We start from the raw sequence: 22985 nt of genomic DNA, 5'->3' as shown, positions 1-22985 counted from the left end.
GTTAACCTAATTTATTCTTCCTTTTTACTGTTAAGGTTTAAATTTTTTATCCTCGTAAATTCGGTGACACTAATTTATTAATGTTTGTTAATTTACTGTGTTTTGTATTTTAAGATTATTTAAATTTTGTCTACATTCTCTCACGCTACCTCCATTCTCGCGCAGCGTGCGTCGCAGCCGCGTCATTACACGGTAAAAGATCCGGTGGCGTTCGGCTCGCGACCTGCTGTGAAAGAGTTACACCGTCGCCGATATATAAACTCCTTTCCCCTCCCCATCAACGTCACCATCCCCCTGAAACTAACAACATGGAGTCCGGTGTTTAGTGAGCAAAAACGGTCTTCACCGTTAACCAACCATATATGCTTTCCCCGGTGCCCTCGAGGGACGCGTGCGACGCTCCGGGACGCACACATGCACTATAAGCGGCGGTGTGTTCATGCCACTTGAAATCATACAGGACACGGAGTGAGAGAGATGTGATTGGACGCAGAAGATCCCAAATACAGGCCGCTTTCCGTGAGTGTTACACCATCCGTAGCGCGCGCATCCAAACAGACGTTCACATGTCACGCATGTCATCTGTGAGAAGATGAAGTCGTAACATGTCAAGGCGCATGCCAACTCTGGATAGACGAGCGGCTTTTAAACGCAGCCTATTTTCATCCACAAGGCTGTGGCATTTAAATACAGGCAAAAACGCCTCAATTATAGTCAAAAATAAATAAAAAACAATTCTAATAAACAACGTTAGAAATACCAGTTGGAGTTTCAACTGCAGAGGAATGTTGCACGTTTTTTAAATGCACCATTAAAATTAGATCCAGTTAGGAATATAAATGCAATGCATCTCTTAGCTCTTGTGCTATTTTTAGTGCAGTAAAGTATACACTTTTAAAAATAAAGGTGCTTAAAAGATTCTTTGTAGCGATGCCAGAGAAACATTTTGGTTCTTTCAGTCAGCAGTTCTTAAATATTTTTTTTACCTTTTTATCGCTTGTACAAAAATGTCCACTTCCTTTTGTGCAACAGAAAGTTTCTGTGGATGTTCATGGTTCTTTATCAATATCAAATCAATAGTTAAACCAAAATTATTATTTTTTTACTCACTTTCATGTCATTCCAAACCTGTATGACTTTCTGTCTAATGCAGAACGTTGGTAACCAAACAACACTGGCCCCCATTGACTTCCATTATATGAACACAAAACCACAGAGACATTTCTCAAAATAGCTTTTGTGTTTCACAGCAGAAACAGATTTTCTCTTCCCAATGTAGGCGAGGAGAGGTGGACAACAGCTGTGCCCAGACCAGTGCATCAAGGGACCATGGAGCCTGAAGATGACCTCTCGATCCGGGACCCCCTAGATCTGTTGTCCGACCCAGGAGCGGCGCCGTCAACATCAAGCTCCTTACTCAACTACACCTTACTGGTACAAATAAGACCCCAGGAAGACATTCCTAACTCAATTTTCTCAATATGTTTATTTAACAATAAAAGTAAAGATTCAGCTTTCCAGTGGACACTGAAAACATTTTCATAAACTATATGAGTGTAACAGATAACACTGTGATACCGTTTTCAATGGTGTAAGAATCTCGCAACATTTTATTTCTCTTTTAAACAGAACTGTGTAATTGTTGGGCTTGTTTTAACCCTCTGAACTCACAGGGAGGGTTATCTCACAGCGCCATTCTGGAGAGGGATGATGGCAGCGGAGATCCCGAAAGTCCAAAATGCTTGTTCCCCACACTGGAGCCGTGTGGGAATGAACAGAGAAGCCTGCGGTCGTCATCGTTCCCTTCGTCTCTCACTTGGGATTCTGACTCGGAGAAGGAAATCTTGGACGGTAATTGTCTCTTCGGTTCATCTGTGTCTATAAAAAATACACGTGTGTCTTAATCATAAGACAGTGAGAGCGACTCGAATCGAGCATTTGCAAAAAGTCTCATTCTGAATTTTTTTGTGGTTGTACTGTGACATGCGTCTATGTGAACAACATTTATGGTAATTGTTTGTCTACACGCTGTAAATATAACTGTGAGTCAAAGGCTTCCTGTTAAGTCATGCGTATATTGTTTGTGTTCCTGTGTGGATTCCTGTGATATATGTCAGAGGAAGAACTTCAGCACTTTTCTAACCCTCATGGTCTGGCTGCTCACAGCCCAGGAAGTCCAACTTCTGGACAACAGCAAAGCAGGTGAGATGAAAGTGTACAGTTATATTGAAGAATCAATTTATTGAAAAGGTACATTCGAGGTGGTGTATATTTAAGTTGGGTATATAGTGTATATCCGGCTATAATCAAACTTTCAATCTTAATTCCTGTTTGCAGACTTGACATTGATCTTTGCCAGGAACCTGAGGAGCACTTATTTCATGCCAAGATCGTACCTTTCGCCCTGGAAGATGATGATGTAACACACAGGAATCCAACAACTGCAGACTCACAGAAACATACAGAAAAAAGTAAAATAGTAATAAATGCATAACAGTCTCAAAGCATGAATACATCAATGTCACCAACACATAAAAATGAATTGAAACCTTTCTCTGTTCCCTTACAGTTGAACAAGACAAAGTGAGCCATTTGCCCGATGTTATACCCAAAGACAGATGCCAAAAAACGAAAGAAGATAGCCTGAGAAAGCATAACCAGAAGGGGCTGGTAAAGGCGAGTACCAAAGAGCCAGACGTATATACCTTCCCAGGTGACTCTGAGCCCGAGAGCCCACCACCCGGACCTTGGGCGCACTGCACCTTCATCCAACGGCGGAGGAAAAAGCGGGCCATACTGAGACCTTTCTCTGGACTGGGGAATTGGCATCGTACAACAGGAGCCGGCAGAAGGGCCAGGGGGAAACCTTCAGGAGCAAAAGAGCTCACGAAGATCACAGATGTCGAGGGAGGGATGTTGGAGTTGAACCGGGGAAAGGAAAAGAAGGTACAGAAAAGGCAGAAGTCAGTTGTGAGCCATCTGGGTGGCCATGAGATTTTCACATGTGTGGAGTGTAGCATTTACTTCAAAAAACGAGACCATCTACGGGAACATATGCGAGAACACGGTCAAGGCGAGCCTGGGAAGAAATGGCAATGCGGAGAGAAAGAGTCTTGGAGTGGACATCCTACTAAAAGCGGATTTGAATGCGTAGAGTGCGGTCTGGAGTTTGCGGACCAGGTACCACTGCTAGATCATCAAAGATGCCATGAGGAATCACGCCGGAAAATCCTGGAGGAGATTGGGAAATTAAACGAGAGGGAAACACGAGAGGCGGAGCAAGCTAGTTGCAGTAAAACATCCGATATGGTCACCGAAGCGTCACCAGAGGTCGGCTCGGGCCGACTCGTGTGTCTGAAATGCAGCTTTAGCTGTGACGTGCCACAAGAGCTTGCAGACCATGCCAAGACGCACAACACTAGAAAAAGGGCCGGCGTATATCGCACGTCGCCTCGTTTCCAGCAGAGGTCCTGCAAAAAAGGACAGGGTCAGTCTTCGGGGGACGATGCGACAACTCTGGTCTCACTTTTTGGCAAGAGGTACCCCATTCGAGCTTCGAAGAAAACAAAAACGCAACCTAGCCCTTCACAAGTCCCACTAAATCCCTCGACTCAAGGAGAGCAGAGTCCTGACAAAGAAACCACGCATCTGGAAACAGTCGGCGAAAGCCAAGAAGAAAGCCAAACAGAAAAGCCAGCAGTGGCTGAACCTGTGGAGGAGAACGTCCAACAGCCTCTCATGTCCTCGCCTCAAAATCCTTGCAAAAATGCCGCTCCACGGCGTAGGGACTTGGCGTTCAAGAGCATAGTAAACAAGTGCTCGGCCCGGGCTGCGAGGGGTAGGCTGGGGCGCACGAGGGCAAGCACAAGACTGGATCCCAAGTCCAACCAGACTCAACAGGTTCAAATCTCAAACGAGACCGAAGAGAACCAGAACCAGATACCGGAACCTGATCATGATCTAAAACAAGGCTCCAAAACAGGTGAGACCATAGCAGGACATAATAAAACCAGCACCAGAGTGTTGTGCTAGCAGTATGTTTATGGGTTCCCAAGGAAAAGACACAGTGATAGAAACTATATCTTGCATTTGGATTTAAGTTTCTGCAAAATATGTTTGTGTGTCAATGAATGCTAACACAGATCTGTAGCAAACACTTAACTACACGTATAGATCACTTTGGAAGACATAAACCAAGCTAGTCCAAACTAACTTTCTGTTTCAGTGAAACACTACACAAATGTTTAAACAAAATAAAACCAACAAAACATTTTTACAACCAAATCAAATTGTTAAATTAATATCTTTAAGATGTAATTATACATGCAAGTAAAAAAATCAACTACAACTTCTGGCCCAGAGTTATTATAGTTTGTTTTCAGTTTTATAGTAGTTTTAATTCATGTTTTGAATTTGGTTCTATTTTTTTAAAATTAATTTTAGTTAACCATATTTGCTTTTATCATTTCAATATTTGTTTTTTTATATTGCTATATAAGGGTGCGTTCATATTTATAGTTCGGTTATTTTGGTCCGCACCAAAAAATAAAAATATAAATGTGGTCCTGGTTCGCTTGGCATTTTAACAGCGAACCTAAAGATATCGAACCTAACAGCTTACGTGTCAAGTTGCAACGTGATTGGACAGCTTTTATGATTTATCTTCAAAAACGGAACTTACTGGACATCCAAAACAATGCTGTGTGCTGGGTTATACATGCTCGGTGTATGTCTGCGCATATGAGGGTATTTTTAGCAAGCCGGTAACTCGCGAAGACCTCATGAAGTGTTTAAAGCAGTCAAAACGGCGCCAGGAATTCCTCCATTACATGCGCAAGCACATGTCTAATAAACACTCCTTTTATATTACCAAATATCACTTGGTTTTCGTGTCGTATACTGTTATTACTTCCTGTTTTTGGTTCGGTTCGATGCCTTTGGTCCGTGTTGCGTTCATATTTCAATCGAACCGCACCAGAGTTGGTTTGAAAGTGCTGAAAAGATGGTTCTCGGTCGGCTTGTTTGGTGCGCCCCAGGGTTCGGGCGGCAGTGTTCACACTTATACACAAATAAATCGCACTAGAGCAATCGCACCAGAGTTCGGTTTAATCGAACCAAACATGGCATATATTAACACACCCTAAGTTACATTTTTTTTCAGTTTTAGTATGGTTTTAATTTATTTTCAGTTAGTAATTTTAGTGCCTCGGCTTTAACATATATTTTTTATTAGTTTATTGCTCTGGTAACATTCCTACTTTTCATTTACAACGTAGTTTAAGTTTTTAAAATAATATTTAGGCCTATACTTTCTTTGATTTTAATAGAAATGTTTTAATATATTAAGTATACGATAATAACCTTGTTCTGGACTTGTGTTGACATTTTGCAAAGTGGTCTATACTTTGAAACATTTACACACAAGACAAGAATACTTCATCTAGAGAATTTGCACCATATTGCAGACTAGTTCAGATATAGTGTTAATAAATTAATTAATAGTGTTGTTAACCATAACAAATACTTATGATCCTATTTTCATGCAGTCTATATCTGAATAAATACAAACCTGTGTGTCTTCAGTAGGGATGTAACAATATCGCAATAGCAAAATTGTCTCAATATTACTGTGGTCACATGACTGTATGAAACGATAGGTTTTCCGGCTCTAACATAGAGAATGTTAGAAAAACAATAGATGTTACCTTTGTCAAGGTCCATCTGGTGCAGTTATTTTATTTTATAAAAGGGATTTTTAGGTCGTTTGACCCATCTCATACTATAACTCATACCTGTAAGCAACAGTTATGATTAGAGGATAAAGAAAAGAGTATGCTTATGGCACATTTCCAAGTGATCATTTGTCATTTTAAATATTGCCATAAATACCATACCGTGGACGCTATACCGAGGTATTATTGTACAGTGAGATTTTGATATTGTTACAATCCTAGTCTTTAGTGTTGTGATGCATGTGTATGTGTCATGATTGTGTTATCGTGATGTGTCTGTTTAGTCGTCAATGACATTTAAAGGGTAAGTTCATCCCAAAATCAAATTTGTGTGATTTTTTTGCTCACCCACATGACGTTAAACATGTTTTGTGACCTCCCGGCGTCTTCGGAGCACAAATAAAGATATTTAGGTGACATCTGAGAGATTTCCAGGCCTCCTCATAGACATAATGGTTATAGTTGTTGTCTTGTCAAGGTCCAGAAAAGTACAAAAGACATCGTTAAATTGGTCCTTCCGCTCAAAGTGGCTCAATTAAATTTTTTTGAAGCGACGAGAAAGCTTTATGTGCGAAAAACAAACCAAAATAGCGACTTTAATATGGAGCGAAAATTGTGCCTAAACTTAACAAACAAATCCAGCGTTTTGCAAACAAACGCAACCTTTTTTGCAAAAGAAACTAAACTCTGAAACAAACAGAAAGCGTTTTACAAATACATAATGCAATTCGAGAGAAAATGCAAAGGTGTAACATATAAATGTACTGTGTTTAAGTCTCACCTTTTTATGAGATTCTCTCAGCTTGATTTTCTCACAAATGTGACCGTGCAGATTTTCTCACAAATGTGACCGTACAGATTTTCTCACAAATGTGACCGTACAGATTTTCTCAGTTATGCAACTTCTCCCAAAACAGCAGATAGTTCAATTGTTTGACTTAGATTTATATTACTGTTTTTTTGTGCTGGTTTATTTTATTGCAAAAATTGCCCAAATAGCTTGAAATAGCCAAAAAAATAGCAGCATTCATTTTAAACCTAAATAGGCTAATGGCAACCAAACAAAGCCGACGACTGACTGAAACAACTACCACGACGATTTATTTGCTTTTCCATCTTTTATAGCCTAGAAAGCTCTCTACTTTAATGCCATAGTGTTTAGACATAATGTTAAATACTTTTTATCTATGAGTTGTTATGTATAAAAGTCAAACATATGTATCAGTGCAACTTTCATGCAGAAAAATCACTAAAAACCGAGTCACATCTCAGAAAGAGCGCAAAATACTATACTGAAATCTTACAAAAAATTTACATAAAAATATAAATAAATATAAATCAGGCCCGGTTCCTGCCAGGTGCAGAAGTGTGGACTAGCAGATATCCTGGGTGGGGATATACCCCAACCGCACAGACAGTATAGCTGCAGACAAAATTAAGAGTCCATTTAAAAAGTATTTTCCTCTTTTTCTGATAAGAATGTGATTTGGTAAAATGATCGTTTTTGTTTATTTCTGTGAACTTTTGACAACATTTCTCCCAAATTTCATATAATTTATTTTTATTTATTTGGAGAAAAAGGGTGAAAACTGGTGAAAACAGGTGAAAACAGAAAAGATGATCTGCATTTTTAAAACGGAAACACAGCAAAAACAAGTTCATATTTAGTTTTAAGCAACACAAAACTAAGAAAACGTTAGAAAACGTAAAAAAATGTTTTATGAAATAACCCAGATTTTTTTTAATTAGTTTGTTATCGTGCTCAGTCACTCTTGAGGTTTGCTTTTGTTGGAATTCAACAAACACTGCACTATATGACTGCAATACATGCAGGATTTAAATGATTTATTTTTATATAAATATAAAAAACAGACAACATTTCATTGATGTTTTACACCTTAAATAAAGCGGTTATGTAAACTGGACATAAATAGAAGCCTACAAAATAAAGCAGGCTAAGAACATTCCCCATCACTGAACGATCACTGATTTCTGTTTAATTTCTTTTAATGAATTGAATGAATTAATCTGATTACACTGCACAATGAACTTTACATCGTGTCTGCTGTTTTTTATGTGGTATCGTGAGCGCGCATCGCACCTAAACTGAACTATTTTGCACATTGTTTCGCTACCACCTGCAGAGTGAATTGGGGTGTTTGAGATGGAGAGAAACAGATTTATTTCTGAAGCGGGAGCTTTGGAAGATGGAGCTTTCAGTCATTACTGAAAGTCAATAGGTTAAAATCTAGCCTATATATTGCAAGCAAATAATAGCTGTTTGTTAACAGCACAAAATAAGACCGCAAAAACGAAGAAATGAATCTGATTTTACTGCACAATTAATTTGACATGCTTAATTTTACATATGTGCAGTGCGTCTAAAATTCCTTTGCACAGTATTTTGCTTCCACCTGTAGCATGTAGCATGCTTCTCTGTTACAAACTAAAGCCAGAGCAGTGAAGTGAAGAGTGACGTTGCTTTCAGCCAATAGAAAATACAACAATTTTTGGTGTTATTTTTTGATTCTCATTGGGTGGGCAAGACAGATGTTTAGGGGGATTCAGCCCACCCCTGCCCATGCCTAGAGCAAGCCCTGATATAAACAAAAAATTATGTCAAAATTCCCTTATAAGAAAGTATCCTTGAAAAAGTAGTTTGTTTTGTGAACGTAATCAGTTGGGAAACAAGAACGAGACAATGAGATGGGGTGGAAGGGGTGACAACATTGCAAATGCATCCAGTTTGTTGTATGTTATTTGTATATTAAAACCAATGCATAATTCATTATATATTATTAAAAACAGCAACTGATTATTATTAACAGTTTCAATAAATTTCATGAGACTAACTGAATGAAACTTGATGAATGAAATTAATTTAGTTTCTGGCACTGGCAAGGGTGGCACTCAAGGTAATGTTCATGGCTTCTTCCTATAGAAACTAATTCTCAATAGCACCACCTGCTGTTGCACATGCATTTGTGAGAAAATCTGCACGGTCACATTTGTGAGAAAATCAAGCTGAGAGAATCTCATAAAAAGGTGAGACTTAAACACAGTACATTTACATGTTACACCTTTGCATTTTCTCTCGAATTGCATTATGTATTTGTAAAACGCTTTCTGTTTGTTTCAGAGTTTAGTTTCTTTTGCAAAAAAGGTTGCGTTTGTTTGCAAAACGCTGGATTTGTTTGTTAAGTTTAGGCACAATTTTCGCTCCATACTTTAATCGATATACATTCTCCTCTTGTCATGTCAGTCTATGGTGCACGTTCACGAGAGCACTTTGACGCATGCGCATTCGGTGGGGGCAGACGCCAGCATTCTGACTGACAACACGGAAGCGCAACTCTGTGTTTACAAGATGACGCACGCTGTTTATAAGCTGATCTTCGCAAAATGTCTGATGATTTCGATATTGAGGAAGACTTGCACTTTTTTGCCCAACCGAATGCGCATGCGTCAAAGTGTTCTCGTGAACGCGCACCATAGACTGACGCGACAGAGGAGAATATATCGATTAAAGTCGTTATTTTGGTTTGTTATTGCACATAAAGAATTCTCGTTGCTTCAAAAAAATTCAATTGAGCCACTATGAGTGGATGGACCAATTTAACAATGTCTTTTGTACTTTTCTGGACCTTGACAACAACTATAACCATGATGTCTATGATGAGGCCTGCAAATCTCTCGGACGTCACCTAAATATCTTTATTTGTGCTCCGAAGACGCCGGGAGGTCTCAAAACATGTTTAACGTCATGTGGGTGAGTAAAAAAATCACACAAATTTGATTTTGGGATGAACTTAAGTGTAGTGTAATACCCTCCTCAATGGGAAAAACTCGTTATATGGACAAAAGTATTGGGAACACCCCCTTCTAATCAACATTTTTTTTCCTTTAAAAAACTTTTTCGCTGTGATGCTTAATAAGTGGCCAAAGTCAGCAAGGACCAATACTTGGGAGGGAAGCAAGTGCCCAGACTTAAAATTCCAGAAAGCACAAATGAGCCATGCCTGGCACTGAATTCCCAGGTTTCATCCCTATCTGAACCTGGTCCCTCCTCCTGCAGACCCTGTGGAGGGGCCTGCCCCAGCCTTGCATCTGAAGAGCAGGTTTACGGCCAGCCTCCGGGGGGCAGCAGAGAGACTGGGGCTGCTTCAGGGGTCACAGGCCCAGCTCAGAAACAAGTTGCCCCTCGTCCTCATAGAGTCTGACAGCTCTGATCACCAAACTCCCCTCTCATACAACATGGTGATGGGTGAGCCACAGAGACCTTTAAAGGTTGCAGCCAGGAAAATTAAACTTGAAATTGTATACGTGTTGTCTGTTTTTGGCCACAAAATCATGCAAAAAATTGGTGTGAATTTACTGTTAATATTGTTAAAGAGTGTTATCAGGACCACGATTGACCACCTTGACATGGAATAATAAAGTTCTCATTGGTTCATATATGTTTTTGACCCTCAGGAAAGAAGCCACCTGCCAATGCTGTGGATCTCCAAGCCTCCCTGTCACCAAAGCAGAGCAGCAAAAAGCTTGATCCCCCCGAGGATGAACCCAAACTCAACAAAGACAAATCGTATAGCGGGGGCAAGTGTGAGAAAGGCCTGCTGGTTGCCACTAAACTAGAGGGAGATGATGATGAAGATGATGATGATGTTGTTAATTGTCTTTTTGGTGTATTGACGGAGGAGGATGATGAAGATGGTGAGGGATTGTCAAAAAGTGTGGAAAGAAAGTGCCCTTATTGCCCCGATCGGTTCCACAATGGCATTGGACTAGCCAATCATATTAGAGGTCACCTGAACCGTGTAGGTGTGAGCTACAATGTTAGGCACTTCATCTCGCCAGAAGAGGTCAATGCCATTGAGAAGAAATTCTCATACCAAAAGAAGAAGAAAAAAGGTGAGGGCACAAGTAAATGAAGGTGGATTACTGTTAATGATGTTTTTGCAATTGTTTAACGTGTCAGTCTTTCACTACAGTTCGGTTCCATAACATTGTTTTGTCGTTTCCCCCCTCCTTACCTCTAGTTGCCAACTTTGATCCCTCAACCTTCAGTGTAATGAGATGTGAGTTCTGCAGCGCTGGCTTCGACACCCGGGCTGGTCTTTCCAGTCACGCCCGTGCCCATCTCCGAGACTTCGGAATCACCAACTGGGAAGTCACAGCTTCCCCTATTAATATCCTCCGGGAGCTCTTTGCCAAGCATCCAAATCTTGTTCTGCCTACACCGTCTCATACACTTCAGTCAAGCCAAGATGAAAACTCCGATGACGAACATGATGAGAAACATGAGGAGAATGTGACCACAAAGTCCATCACTGACTCCTCTGAGTCTCCGCACAATATGAATGAAGCAGAGGAGGGTAAGTGGATTGATTTGTCAAAGATGTTGAAAGTTAAAATTATGAGCCATGTTACGTTTTTTGGTAGTTGTTATTTGATAATGGACTATAGAAAATAAATAATATCCTTTTTGTATATGTTAAATGAGACAGTGGAACGAGATCAAATACAAAAGACTGAGAAATCACTAAATATTTTTTTTAATGGAAAAGGTACGGTAAAATGAATAAATAAATAAATATTAATCTGTTGGACATGGTACCTAAAAAATTGTGACTGCTTTTGATCTCGCCGTCATTACAAATCATGTTTGCACAAACTTTCATGAATCAAGTTTGCAGCATGACGTTCACGACATGCTTGAGTTCATGCTGCAAAAAGGTTCTTTTATTTAAGACTAAAGTATGAGTAATAATTTCTGACATTTCTTAAAAAAAATCAACTGTAGCTCAACTGGAAGAGAAGGTCATAGGTTTGACACCCCAGGGAACACTTGAAATGATAACAAGCCTAATGCAGAATTCAATAGCGGACTCAGATTTTTGGACCGTTTCAAGTATTTTCTGAAAGCAATATTTATTTACTTTTTTCTGGAAAACACAGTGTTCTTACGTTAAGAAGATATTGCGTACTCATACTTTTCTTACCTGCCAATAAAACAAGAAGTACATTTACGTTACATCCCCTGCTTTGTGGTCATAAATCCAGCCAGGGGCAGTTGTAAAAGTGGTTTTCAAGTCCTTTACATGATGCAGATCAACTCGTGTGCATTAATGTAATTGAGGTCAGGTATTTTAATATTTAGCCCAGTCTCCGCCTTTATTCGGTTCGTCACGCCTCTGTGCGTTAGCGCATGTGTGCGGGGCAAAATGGCTGCTCCCACCTTCCCGCAGACACAAACAATAGCGGAAAAATTGTCGGACTGTAGGTGCTGTAAGTCCGATGCGTTGCGGCCGCTGAATGGTGAGTGCATGCACTTCCGCGCCGTGCATGGGGATGCATGAGATCTGCATGTGCACCGGGCTTTCCCACTTTTAAAGCTTGCATGGGGCGCGATCGTTTTAACATTTAAGACAAGCCCCTGTCACATCCCTTGCGCGCTTTAAATCACAGATGCCAGCAAAATGGTCTCAGATGGTCCAGTCACAGAGTGCACGTCTGACGACGAGTTCCGTCAAACGCTGAGGACTTTGCACTTTGTGAAGTAAAGCTACGTGACATTTTGATACTTTAATAAACGCGCTGTCAAATTGACGGTTATTTTTTGATGTCATTTATGTCTTACGATCACCCAAATTAGGCTTCGCCATTTTACTTGAGGAAGCGTTTTGATGTTGGATCGCGCCGGCGCTTTTTTCTTGTTTTTCGTGCGTGCGCGCGTGCTGTCATTTTCTTTATTTTAAATTCTTTTCGCAAGATATGCATTGCTATTTACGTCGTCTGTTTGTGTCGAACAAGTTATCAGACGGAGCATTTTCGTGTTTAACTCAGTCCATGTCGTTTTCTTCTCAATGTATGATTACAAGTATTAAAGGGAGATTTCATTCTCTGAGGAGAAAAAGGGCTGATGGAGCGAGAATTGTGTCTAAGACAGATCGGATGACAGAAGAGAAACGCCCACAGCAGCAGACGCATTCAAAGCTTATGATATTGAATATGCTGACAGGATCAAGGCCAGCATTGAAGAAAACAACCTCTGTGCTAACGTTACATGTGTGTTGTACATTTCCTGAAATTACCCGAAGGGGAAATAAAGAACTAAGTTGGCAAAGTTGTCTTTTTAGGCATATTATTCAGAGAAGCAAGAGAAGCTCTTGTTTCAAGTGTTCGGTGTTTGATTTGGTTAAACTGTAGATCCTGTTGCTTTTAAAGAATGAAACTCATTATGTATGGCTCGGTATGATTGATGCTTGTTTATTTATTTTGTAGCGTCTTCAGATCCTGTTATTAGGAGGGATTTTGCTTGCATTTAGCGTTTAATTCTTACTGTTAATTTTGTAACACTTTACAATGAAGTTGCATTTGTTGACATTAGTAAAACATAAACTATTTTTCAAGCATTGCAATGCAAACACACTTGTTCATGTTAGTGCTTTAATGTTAACAGATACAATTTTTGATTTTAAAATGTTTTATTAAATGCTGAAATTAACATGAACTAAGATAAAAAATACAATGCTATTGACAGTGTTGGGTAAGTTACTCTGAAAAAGTAATTAATTACTAGTTAATAATTACATATTCAATAGTGTAATTAGATTACTGTACAAATTACTCTCTCCAAAAAGTATTTAGTTACTAATTACTTTCTATATCCTACATCAACCTTGATTAGTTAAGTGATTGAAGGATAGACATGAAACGGCTTATTTAATTCATTAAAATAAATAATATTAAACTACATAAAGTAGTATTATTAACTGACCAAAGTATTACAAATTTGAGAATTATACATTAAAGCAAGGATTTTAAAGTTAGACTTTGAATTTTGATGTCAGTTCCACTATTGCACACACATATTACACAAAGAATTTAGTTTAATTACATCCGAAGTAACTAATTAAATTACAGAAAAAATAACAGTAATCCCTTACTTTACTTTTTCAAGGGAAAAGTAATTAAATTACAGTAACTAATTACTTAACTAGTTACACCCAACACTGGCTATTGAGTTGGTCATTGTTATTTAATGTTCGCGAATGCATTAACAAATACAACTTGCGGTAAAGTGTTACCGAAACTTTATTTCTTCAAAGTGATGATGACATTTTTTAAAATATTTTTTTCTGAATTGAGCAGTAGTAGGCTTTCCCGTTGGAATATTAGTCATTTTTTTGTTTGATTACCTTTTGTATATTCACAGTTTTACTACAAACACCATGAATGAAATATGGTATTGGGATGAGATCACAGTAAATTTGTGTTTACTGTGGTTTTACAACCAATAAAAAACAAAAAAACAATTATTGCTATAGTTAAATCATAAGGGTCTGAACCCGGCCCGTAAAAGAAACCCAACCTGGTGTTCATGTGAAATTTTATGACTAAGCTCTCGTCAAGACTTATTTTCTTTGAAAGTCCCAGAAACAGATTCTCATTTACAATGCTTTTGTGCTGTCTTATAAATGAAATGTGTGTGCAGAACTTATTTAACATAAAAATGAGAAATCTAATAATCATTAAGGACAGAATTAACCGTGACACAAAAAGATATACCTGAAAAACTGACCTGTGACCTGTCATATCCCGTCAGGCTTGGGTTAAGCAGCAGACCTTTATTTAATACATTCTCAGCTTATAAAGCACTGAAGGATTTAACATTATTGTGTCTTTTGTGCATAAGCGTGAGATATAAAACCAGCTAGAAAACATCTTGGTAAACAATTATTTCAAGCCTTTTCTGGTTGTACAAGAATCTGAAGTATAATTACATTATTTTCCTGTCTATTCAGGTGGTGAGGAGGTGGAGGATGACAACGACGAAGAAGAGGATGCCAAAATACCCCTTACAGATAAGTTGGCCACAAGTCCAAGAGAAAAAACTCTGTTCTTTGAGGAACAGAGTCCTGAATCCAAAGAGACAGACACTATGGGTAAAATGAATTACATTTCACCTGTCAGATTACCTCCTTGTCCACCACACTTCATTCTACTGTATTGTACTCAACCACTTTTGTCTTGCTTTCTTCTAGCCTCCAGCTTATTGAAATGTGAATTTTGTGGCGCTACCTTCGAGACACGTCGTGGTTTGTCTAGCCATGCACGCTCTCACCTCCGCCAGCTAGGCATCGGTATGGCAGAGAACAGTGGGGCGCCTATCGACCTCCTCCGCCAGATCGCTAAAGAACGTGCCACGGATGCACGTTTCACTGGTACTCCTCCATTCATGGCATCACTTAAGACGCCCCAGCATCATACCCTGACTATATCCAGCCCTACAAAAGATATTGAAACCGAAGAGGAAAACAAGCCCACCGTCTCGTTCTGCGCGCGACCTTCTGTTAAAGTTTCCTCTTCCCCAGCCGCTTCCTCTGCGGCCGGCTCTTTGTCCTCATCTCCATTTGTAAAGTCGCGCTCGCCTTCCCCCGTGCTGAGAAAAGCTCCCATCTCTTCCCTGCTTCCTGCATCTTCCCCGCTGCGATCCCAGGAACACAAAACATTGGGAAAGAACCAAGCCACGAATTTCTCCAGTCCCAACAAACCGTTTTGGGCACCGCAAGACACGGATGCACCTTTGAATCTAAGTAAGAAAACATTTATGGTTAAAAGTGATGGCTGGCTGGGTGGCATATTTGTGACTGTTGCTTTTATTTCCCCCTCATGTTAGATTAAACTTTTAAGATATTTATTGGACAATCGTTTTATTTTGTTGACTTTCTCTTTTCTAGCAATGGAGATGGACTCCAAAGACATTATTTGCCAGTTGTGTGGTGCTTGGTTCGAAACACGGAAGGGCCTCTCAAGTCACGCTCGGGCCCACTTGCGCCATTTCGGAATCGAGTACTCGGAATCCAAAGGCTCCCCCATCGACTTACTCAACCGCTTCATCCTGACGGATGACTTTAAGCACAAAGCTAATTCTTTTCTCTCGGATGCACCTGGAGACCTGAGGTCTCAGAAGACCAGCGTGGCTTCCACTTTACCCTCCACCTCTTCCGCTAAAATGCCTCTCGCCTCTAGTCTTATCCTATTCAAAACGACTCCAATGAAGACCAACATCGGCCCCAAAGCTACCTCGCCGTCTGCACACCTGTTAGGCCCCCCTGCAAAGAAGCTGAAACCTTCCTCTATTCAGGTTCTTCGTTTCTGTGGCGGAGATGCGATGCCCTTCCCTTTAGGTAACAACATTTTGGTTTTCTTGCATTTTGTAAATTGCGTCCTCACTATGTTAAAGGGAGAGTTCACCCAAAAATAAAAATTTGTGTCGTCACACACACAAAGATATCATACACACAAAGAAATGTCTCAGTGGTTTTGTGTTCACACAATGGATGTCAGTAGGGGCCAGTGCTGTTTGGTTACCAACATTCTTATCATTTCAAATCATATCTTCTTTTGCGTTCTGCAGAAAGAAACAGGTTTGAGGGTGAGTAAATGATAAAATAATTTTTATTTTTGGGTGAACTATCCCTTGAAGCTGTATTTAACCCATGGTCAACAAGCTTATGATGGTCGTTTCTCTTCATGCGTCCACCAGAGCCAACGAAAGACGTGAGCTGCGAATTCTGTGGAGAACTTTTTGAGAACCGCAAAGGTCTCTCCAGCCACGCCCGTTCCCACCTGCGCCAGCTTGGCATCACCGAATGGTCCGTCAACGGTTCTCCTATCGACACGCTACGAGAGATTATAGTCCGTCGAGGTCTACCGTCCATCACGCCTCTTAAATCCACCAAGTCCCCCTCCTCTCCGGTCGCTCGGCACGCTCTCCATTCCTCTTCCCCAACTGGAAACATTCTCGGGCGTCTGCCTTACCACTTCCCTCAATCACCAAGCCAGGACCAGCCTACCATCCGAAAAATGTCTCCTTCGACATCCAAAACCAGTTCTTCCCCAGCAGTGGAAATGGTTAAACCAAAACCAGAGCCTGAACTTGTAGAAGTGACCGTGAAAGGGTCAGATATGGGTGTAAATAAAGGTTACAGCCCGGAGCCACAACATTCCGGTTCAAACAGTTCCGATGTTTATCCAATCAACTTTGGTAAGTTGCTGATTTGAGAGCTTAACAAATAACAGAATACATTTTTTCTCACTAAATAATTTTTGCCTCTCTCCGTCTTTCCACCTACAGTCATGACCCAGGAGAAGGAACCTTCCCGTGACATCCGATGTGAATTCTGTGGCGAATTCTTCGAGAACCGCAAAGGCCTCTCGAGCCACGCCCGATCGCACCTCAGGCACATGGGTATCACAGAGTGGTCCGTGAACGGCTCTCCCATTGATACGTTGTGGGAGGTTATGAGGAGGCAGGGAACCACCCCTGCGTCTGTCATCTTGGGCATCAAAGAGGAACCGGGACAGGATGGCAGGGTTTCATTTAACTATCTTTCCCCTGCGCTTTCCCGCAAATCCCCCCTCAACCTTCTCCACTCCGGTTCGCGCCTCCATAAGCACGGCCTTGGATCCGTGAGCTTGTCCCCCACCCTACCTGTGGCCAGGTTATTTGCGATGACTCCTCTAAAGAAGAAGATGCTGGTGGAGGAGAGAGTGTCAGGAGAGAAGTCACTGCCTATCCAATCTAAAAACTTCTCGCCTCCCCCGCAGGACTTTTCCTTTAAGAGTAAAGTCTCTGCAGAGAAGCATGGGATAGTCCACATGGGTAAGCGTCTGTTTTTGGATGAATCCTTATTTGGTTTCTGTCTATGACATTGCTTGAAATCTGTTTCCAATAACTGGACGATTGTTTTTACTGCTGTGATGTTTACAAAAGTATAACTCTCACATCTATAAAAAAAGTCCAGATTTTGAGTTCTGTAGCAGTTTCCATTACAATCAAATTGGTTACAGTACAGAAGAGTCTACGACAGTCTAAAGCATAGTCGAATCTTTTAGATGCCATGGACACCCAAGTATGAGCATCCTTATGTGAGGAATCCCAATCCTAAAATTTAAAAAGACATCTTTTAAAAAACACAATTTATGCATTTAAAAAATAATTTTATATATCTAAAATTAGTCATTATTTTAGTTACATTATATAAAAGTTACATGATATATATATTTTTCTCACTACTGTAATGCACTGTTAAATATATTAATTATTTATGTAGTCAATTACTTAATTTTAATCATAATTTTGTATTTATTTTTTATGTGTATTTTAAATACTAGATTTTGTTATTATATTATTTTACATTTAGATGATTATTATTATTAATTTTTTTATATAATTTAATAATTTATGTGTTTTTTACTTAGTTCCATTCAATCTCTTGTATACATATTAATGAACATTTTTGTTATTTTAAGCACGTTTGAATGTTTATTTGGATCTACAGTAACTTGTTTCGTTATTTATTTGAACCCCAATATTTATTTTTATTTAAGCATATTTTACTTTTTTTTTATCCTTTTGACTTTCCACGTGTCACTCCCTTCTGGCCCCAAGGGTCTTCGGACCCAGTTGAAAACCCAGGTCAAAAGAACAATATGGATTCATCATGTTGTTGGTTTATTATTTAGATGCCAGTTGTGAACTCTGTGGGTTCTACTTTGAGAACCGAAAGGCTCTGGCCAGTCACGCGCGAGCACATCTGCGGCAGTTTGGGGTGACAGAGTGGTGTGTCAATGGTTCGCCTATCGAGACGCTGAGCGCCTGGATCCGCAGTCGGCCACAGAAGGCAGCAGAGATGCAGCAGAGTTACGCGCAAGGAGCCCGTTACACCCAAAAGAAGGCATGACATCTAATGCAACATTGTGAATGCATGCCAGTCATTAAACATCAGTTTAAAAGTTTTACACAACATCATTTCTTGAGTATGTTTCAATTAGATTTTAAACTGATAATTCAAGTGGGGACGTCAATTTAAAACAATAATTGTACGATTATAAAATCTTTGCAGAGGTGCAATTCTGCTCTTCTGCCGTCCCGTGATTCTGACCCTACGACTCCAGTTTCCCACAAGCCTTCAGTGTCCAAGTGGGCATCTCTCAAGATGCCCCAAAAGCGAGCAATGGGGCGGGATGCCAACAGCTCTTCCTGGGGTTTGTCAATAAGGGCGACCGAAGCAAAAAGCAGGAGTGCGAGTTCCTCTCAGCAGGGACTGATTCCACAGCCTGACGGTCGTCATTCCAATAACACACTTCCACACACACAGGTGGCACATAGTGAACTCAACGTGCGCGTACCACGAGGTCAGAACACAACTTGCCTTCTCCCTAATTATATTTAATCTTACAAACTTAACCTACCTCTCCGCTTTAGGATTTGAGAGACGGCCACCTAAACACCCGTCGCATGCTGACGGCGGAGAAAGAGAGAGCGGTCCTCCAAAACCTCGCTCCAGTACTGTACCTTCCCTTGTGCCAAAGCCCCCATCCACGCCACTGGTTACACTCGTGGGTAAAATTTACTCGCTCAAGTGCCGGTGAGTGTTTCTTGCGTATTTGACCTAGTGAGCTGCCTTGCAGTCTGCTGCCCTACATAGGCAGCATCATAACTGATGTAAACTTGTATTTGGAAAGCGCAACATAAGGAGCAAATCCATGTGCCAAACTAATAGAGCTTAAGAAAAACCTCGTGCAAGACCTGAATGTCAACGGAGCTTGATGTTATGTGGCTTAGCTAATAACAGAAATTAGCATAAACATATTAAAACATTTGATACAGATTATAATATTGTATTTAGTGTAGTTTGAGACTTTCTACAGATGTGTTTGCAAAACTAGATCACTCATTTCTTTCAGGTTCTGTGACGTGGAGTTTCACGGGCCGCTCTCGGTACAGGAAGACTGGATCAGGCACTTACAGCAGCACATCCTCAATCTCAACTACAACAAGACCGACCCGCCCGTGAACGACACTTCCGCTCCTGAACCCCCAGCCGCCACCTCCACTACAACCACAACTTTCACTGCCACCCCGGCCATGCCCACACCGGCCTCCATACTTACACCCTCCCCAACCCATGCCTCATCAGCGCCCCCTGTGGCTAGCGCAGCACTGCAAACCACAGCAGAGCCGCTTTCCTCCCCCGCTAATTAGTGTCCCTTCCACATACAGTGTACACGTATCATCAACAGCGATCATATCCCTTGCCGTCTGTTTGGTTCCTGTACAGACCGTTACTCATCCGTGAATATTCCTGTCTTTGATCAAAAGGAGAGATTTGAAATCTCCCATACCGACCCACTTAACCTGACCTACATTACAGGCGTCTTTACTGACAGATACAGACATGAGGTAGGTCTGTTGCCATGGCAGCTCTCATCTGTCTTTTGGCTCTTAAGCATCAGAAGCGAAAGGTCACCGTGTAATGTGATGTCTAGAAAAGCAGACGCCCCATGCCCAAAGCAGAACATTTGATAAAATGTCGACAAATCAAAGAATTGCAATCAATCGGCACAATGTTAAACTCATATTATAGATTGTATTAACTATATAGCACTTAAAGGCGTTTGGCCCATACAATTTCTTTTTTGCATTTAGTCAAAGTGATTGTATGACAGATAGCTTTCAGGTCAAAACAGCCCCGTTTTCTAGCATATTCTCGAAGGCCACAGTCTATGACGGATTCTTGACTCTTTAATTCAACAATCAGATTCGACTAAAACCAGTTGCTGCTAAATATTGAAATAAGCTAAGCACATTGAGTTATACGTATCGTTTTCGCACATGACCAACATTTGTAGTCGATGAGATTTATGCCTTCGTTACCATTTCGTACAGCACATTGTTTTGTAGCGTGTTTGCACATAGCTAGTTTTAACGCAAAGCAAGTTTTGCATGATGCTTTGATGAATCTGACCTTGGATTGCTCCAGTTCCAGCTTTTTGCTAATTTCAAATGTCCAAATGAAACAGCTGAGACAGCTGTCTAAAAACGCCTGCTTGTTAAAGCTTTCTAAGAATTTGCCTCCGAAGGGCCTAAGAGGTTTAGGACTGAACGTATTGCTAAATACTAAAAGTATTTTGTTTTGTGGCGTTCTAGTGATCCAACATTAATGTGTGGTTAAGCTGAATGCTGTTTTTTCTACACTACATCACTTTGAATGTTTCTCCAGAGTTAACAAGTCAATGCACTTTTATCTGTAACGAATGAATTAGGGAATGTTTGCTTGTTTCACCTCCTGTATGTTTCTGTTACCGAATCCGAGTTAGTACAAAGTGCAAAGTTCTGATTTCCCATGTGTTTTTTTGTCTTATGTGTCTTAACCGGCAAGACATATTCTTGAAGACATTTTTGTGGGCAAAAAAGGATTACAAAAACCCCAGTGGTGTATAAATTTGCCAGTCACAGAATGTGCCAAAGAGTCTGTTTGCCTCGGATTGAGCTTGTCTCAATAGCTTTACACCGTGTCTACACCGGACACACGGCTTGTTCTAATGGGATGTCGAGCTGCGCCGCATCAAACAAAATTATAACAGGTTCTGTTGTCTTTTGCCGCTTCCGGTGTAGAAACGGTGTTAGTTTACTAACTAGTTGAGACGGATGATTCCATGCCGTTTTTTTGTTAGCAGTTATGTTGTTCGACACTAGCAACAGCTTTTTGCGTTAAAGTTTATTGAAATAAAATAAAATAAAACTGAGGCACTTTTTGTTGAGTTCTGTAGTGTTCTGGTTGGCCAAAAAATTGACATTTTACCACAAATCAGACGACTGCCTTTCAAACATACGACTGCTTTGTCAAATTTCTACATGTGCACATGGAAGCGACAACAGACCAATCCATGAGCTTAAAACTGTGGATGTTTGTTGTAACTTTCACAACGTTGACTGTTAGGCTTTGTGTATTCCAGAAGGAATATTGATTATTATCATAACCTAACGTATGTATAGACAAGAAAACAAAACTACGATATTACCAGTTTAACACTTCAGATGTGATCTTGATCGTTGTGAATTTATTTGGATCTTTATTAATGCTGTGTATTTTTTATTGAGCTGTGCGTTTCTTTAATTCCAGTTACGATGTAATAGATCAATGTTTTATTTTTATTCCATCGGTTTCTCTTCTAAGACAAACTACATCGGTGCTCACGAACGCATAAGAAATGGACTTTAGAAGATGGTTCAATAGGGAAACTGGTCAAGTCCTGCCAGGACTCTAAAAAAGTGTCTTACATGCGACTGCTGTGTACATTCTGAATTTGTGGTATTTGTTAGTTGGGACGTTTTGACTGTTGCCCAGTTGGCTCGTGTTTAACAGCTGATGGTAGAAGTTCTCTTAAAGATCTTCAGCTGGTTTAGACTAAAGTCTGGTTAAGTATTTGTGTGTGTAAGGCGACTTTTTGTGACTAAAAGCGAGAGTCGCCGTGGAAGCTGACCAGAGCGCAACCATAGAAAAAAGGTTTATATGAATGTGCTCATGACTGAAAATCATTAAATGTGATCTGAACTGTTGGCGAGTGGTGCTCATCATTTCTTGTTTACACAGGATTTACAATAACGCATTCATATTTGACGTCCCTTTGCATTATCAGCAATAGCTTAAAAGTTGTGAACAGTATGAAGGTGTAAATAGAAAACTGAACAGCTGGTTAAGTAAATGTGATGGGTACCAAGTTTCTGTATGGGGTCTGAAACACGTGACACTTTCGTGTAATACTTTATCCTGTTTAACAATTACCAGAAGTTATTGCAATTCAATTCATGTAGAATTTTCCAAACTCATATATAACAAATAAATCTCTAATGTTTAGAGACTAACATTTTAAACACTCACATTCAATTTGTTCCCATTTATAGGCATTGCTGCCATCTACCAGAAGAGGGCACCATTGAGTCACTGAGCATAACATAATCGGACCTGGTCCCATATAAATTTAGCTCAGCACTTATTTTGCAATCAAGTTAGAAGTCTTGAAGTCTAAATAATGATTGGTATTCCTATTGTTTCTGAACTTGAGTGCACAGCTAAAAACTTGCAGCTAATTCTTTTTTTATTCCTGGAGATGTGTTTAAAAGTAGCACAGAAAAAAATACTACTACCAAACGTCTTCATTAATTGTAAGGTGGTACATGTATGTGGTAGTTACTGTGTAAACATAATGCACAGTAATTGTGACTTAATTCTTTTTTACTCTTAAACGCTTCTAAAGATAATTTACAGCGATGCCATGTAGAAGAACCACTTTCGGTTAAAAATATTTTATAACTTGAGCCAATGAAAAATAAATAACTTTTTTTTTCATTTTCATTTGTTTAAGTTATCAAATATATATGTGAATCCTTACACTAAA

General features: G+C 40.0%; 1 protein-coding gene across 1 annotated transcript; it reads left to right on the top strand.

The window, feature by feature from the left end:
- The first annotated feature begins 225 nt into the window (after positions 1–225).
- Positions 226–22438, top strand: wizb (WIZ zinc finger b). Its single transcript, XM_057346043.1, has 17 exons — positions 226–519; positions 1280–1434; positions 1674–1851; positions 2118–2202; positions 2338–2471; positions 2570–3982; positions 10206–10643; positions 10772–11107; positions 14540–14680; positions 14780–15331; positions 15476–15925; positions 16285–16785; positions 16876–17403; positions 18267–18478; positions 18647–18938; positions 19009–19171; positions 19491–22438. The coding sequence occupies exons 2-17, from the start codon at positions 1330–1332 to the stop codon at positions 19786–19788; spliced, it is 5826 nt and encodes a 1941-aa protein (XP_057202026.1). The 5' UTR covers positions 226–519; positions 1280–1329; the 3' UTR covers positions 19789–22438.
- Positions 22439–22985: the final 547 nt, after the last annotated feature.

This window comes from Triplophysa rosa, linkage group LG11 (genome assembly GCF_024868665.1).
Source record: "Triplophysa rosa linkage group LG11, Trosa_1v2, whole genome shotgun sequence".
Classification (NCBI taxonomy): Eukaryota; Metazoa; Chordata; class Actinopteri; order Cypriniformes; family Nemacheilidae; genus Triplophysa; species Triplophysa rosa.
The sequence above is the reverse complement of the archived record's forward strand: the minus strand, read 5'-3'. Positions and strand labels throughout refer to the sequence as shown.

Bases quoted from the DNA above. Each gene is read 5' to 3' on its own strand.
- wizb (XM_057346043.1), top strand. From the start codon at position 1,330: ATGGAGCCTGAAGATGACCTCTCGATCCGGGACCCCCTAGATCTGTTG. The intron at 15,332-15,475 runs GTAAGAAAACAT...TCTCTTTTCTAG, and splicing joins GGATGCACCTTTGAATCTAA to CAATGGAGATGGACTCCAAA. The intron at 15,926-16,284 runs GTAACAACATTT...TGCGTCCACCAG, and splicing joins TGCGATGCCCTTCCCTTTAG to AGCCAACGAAAGACGTGAGC.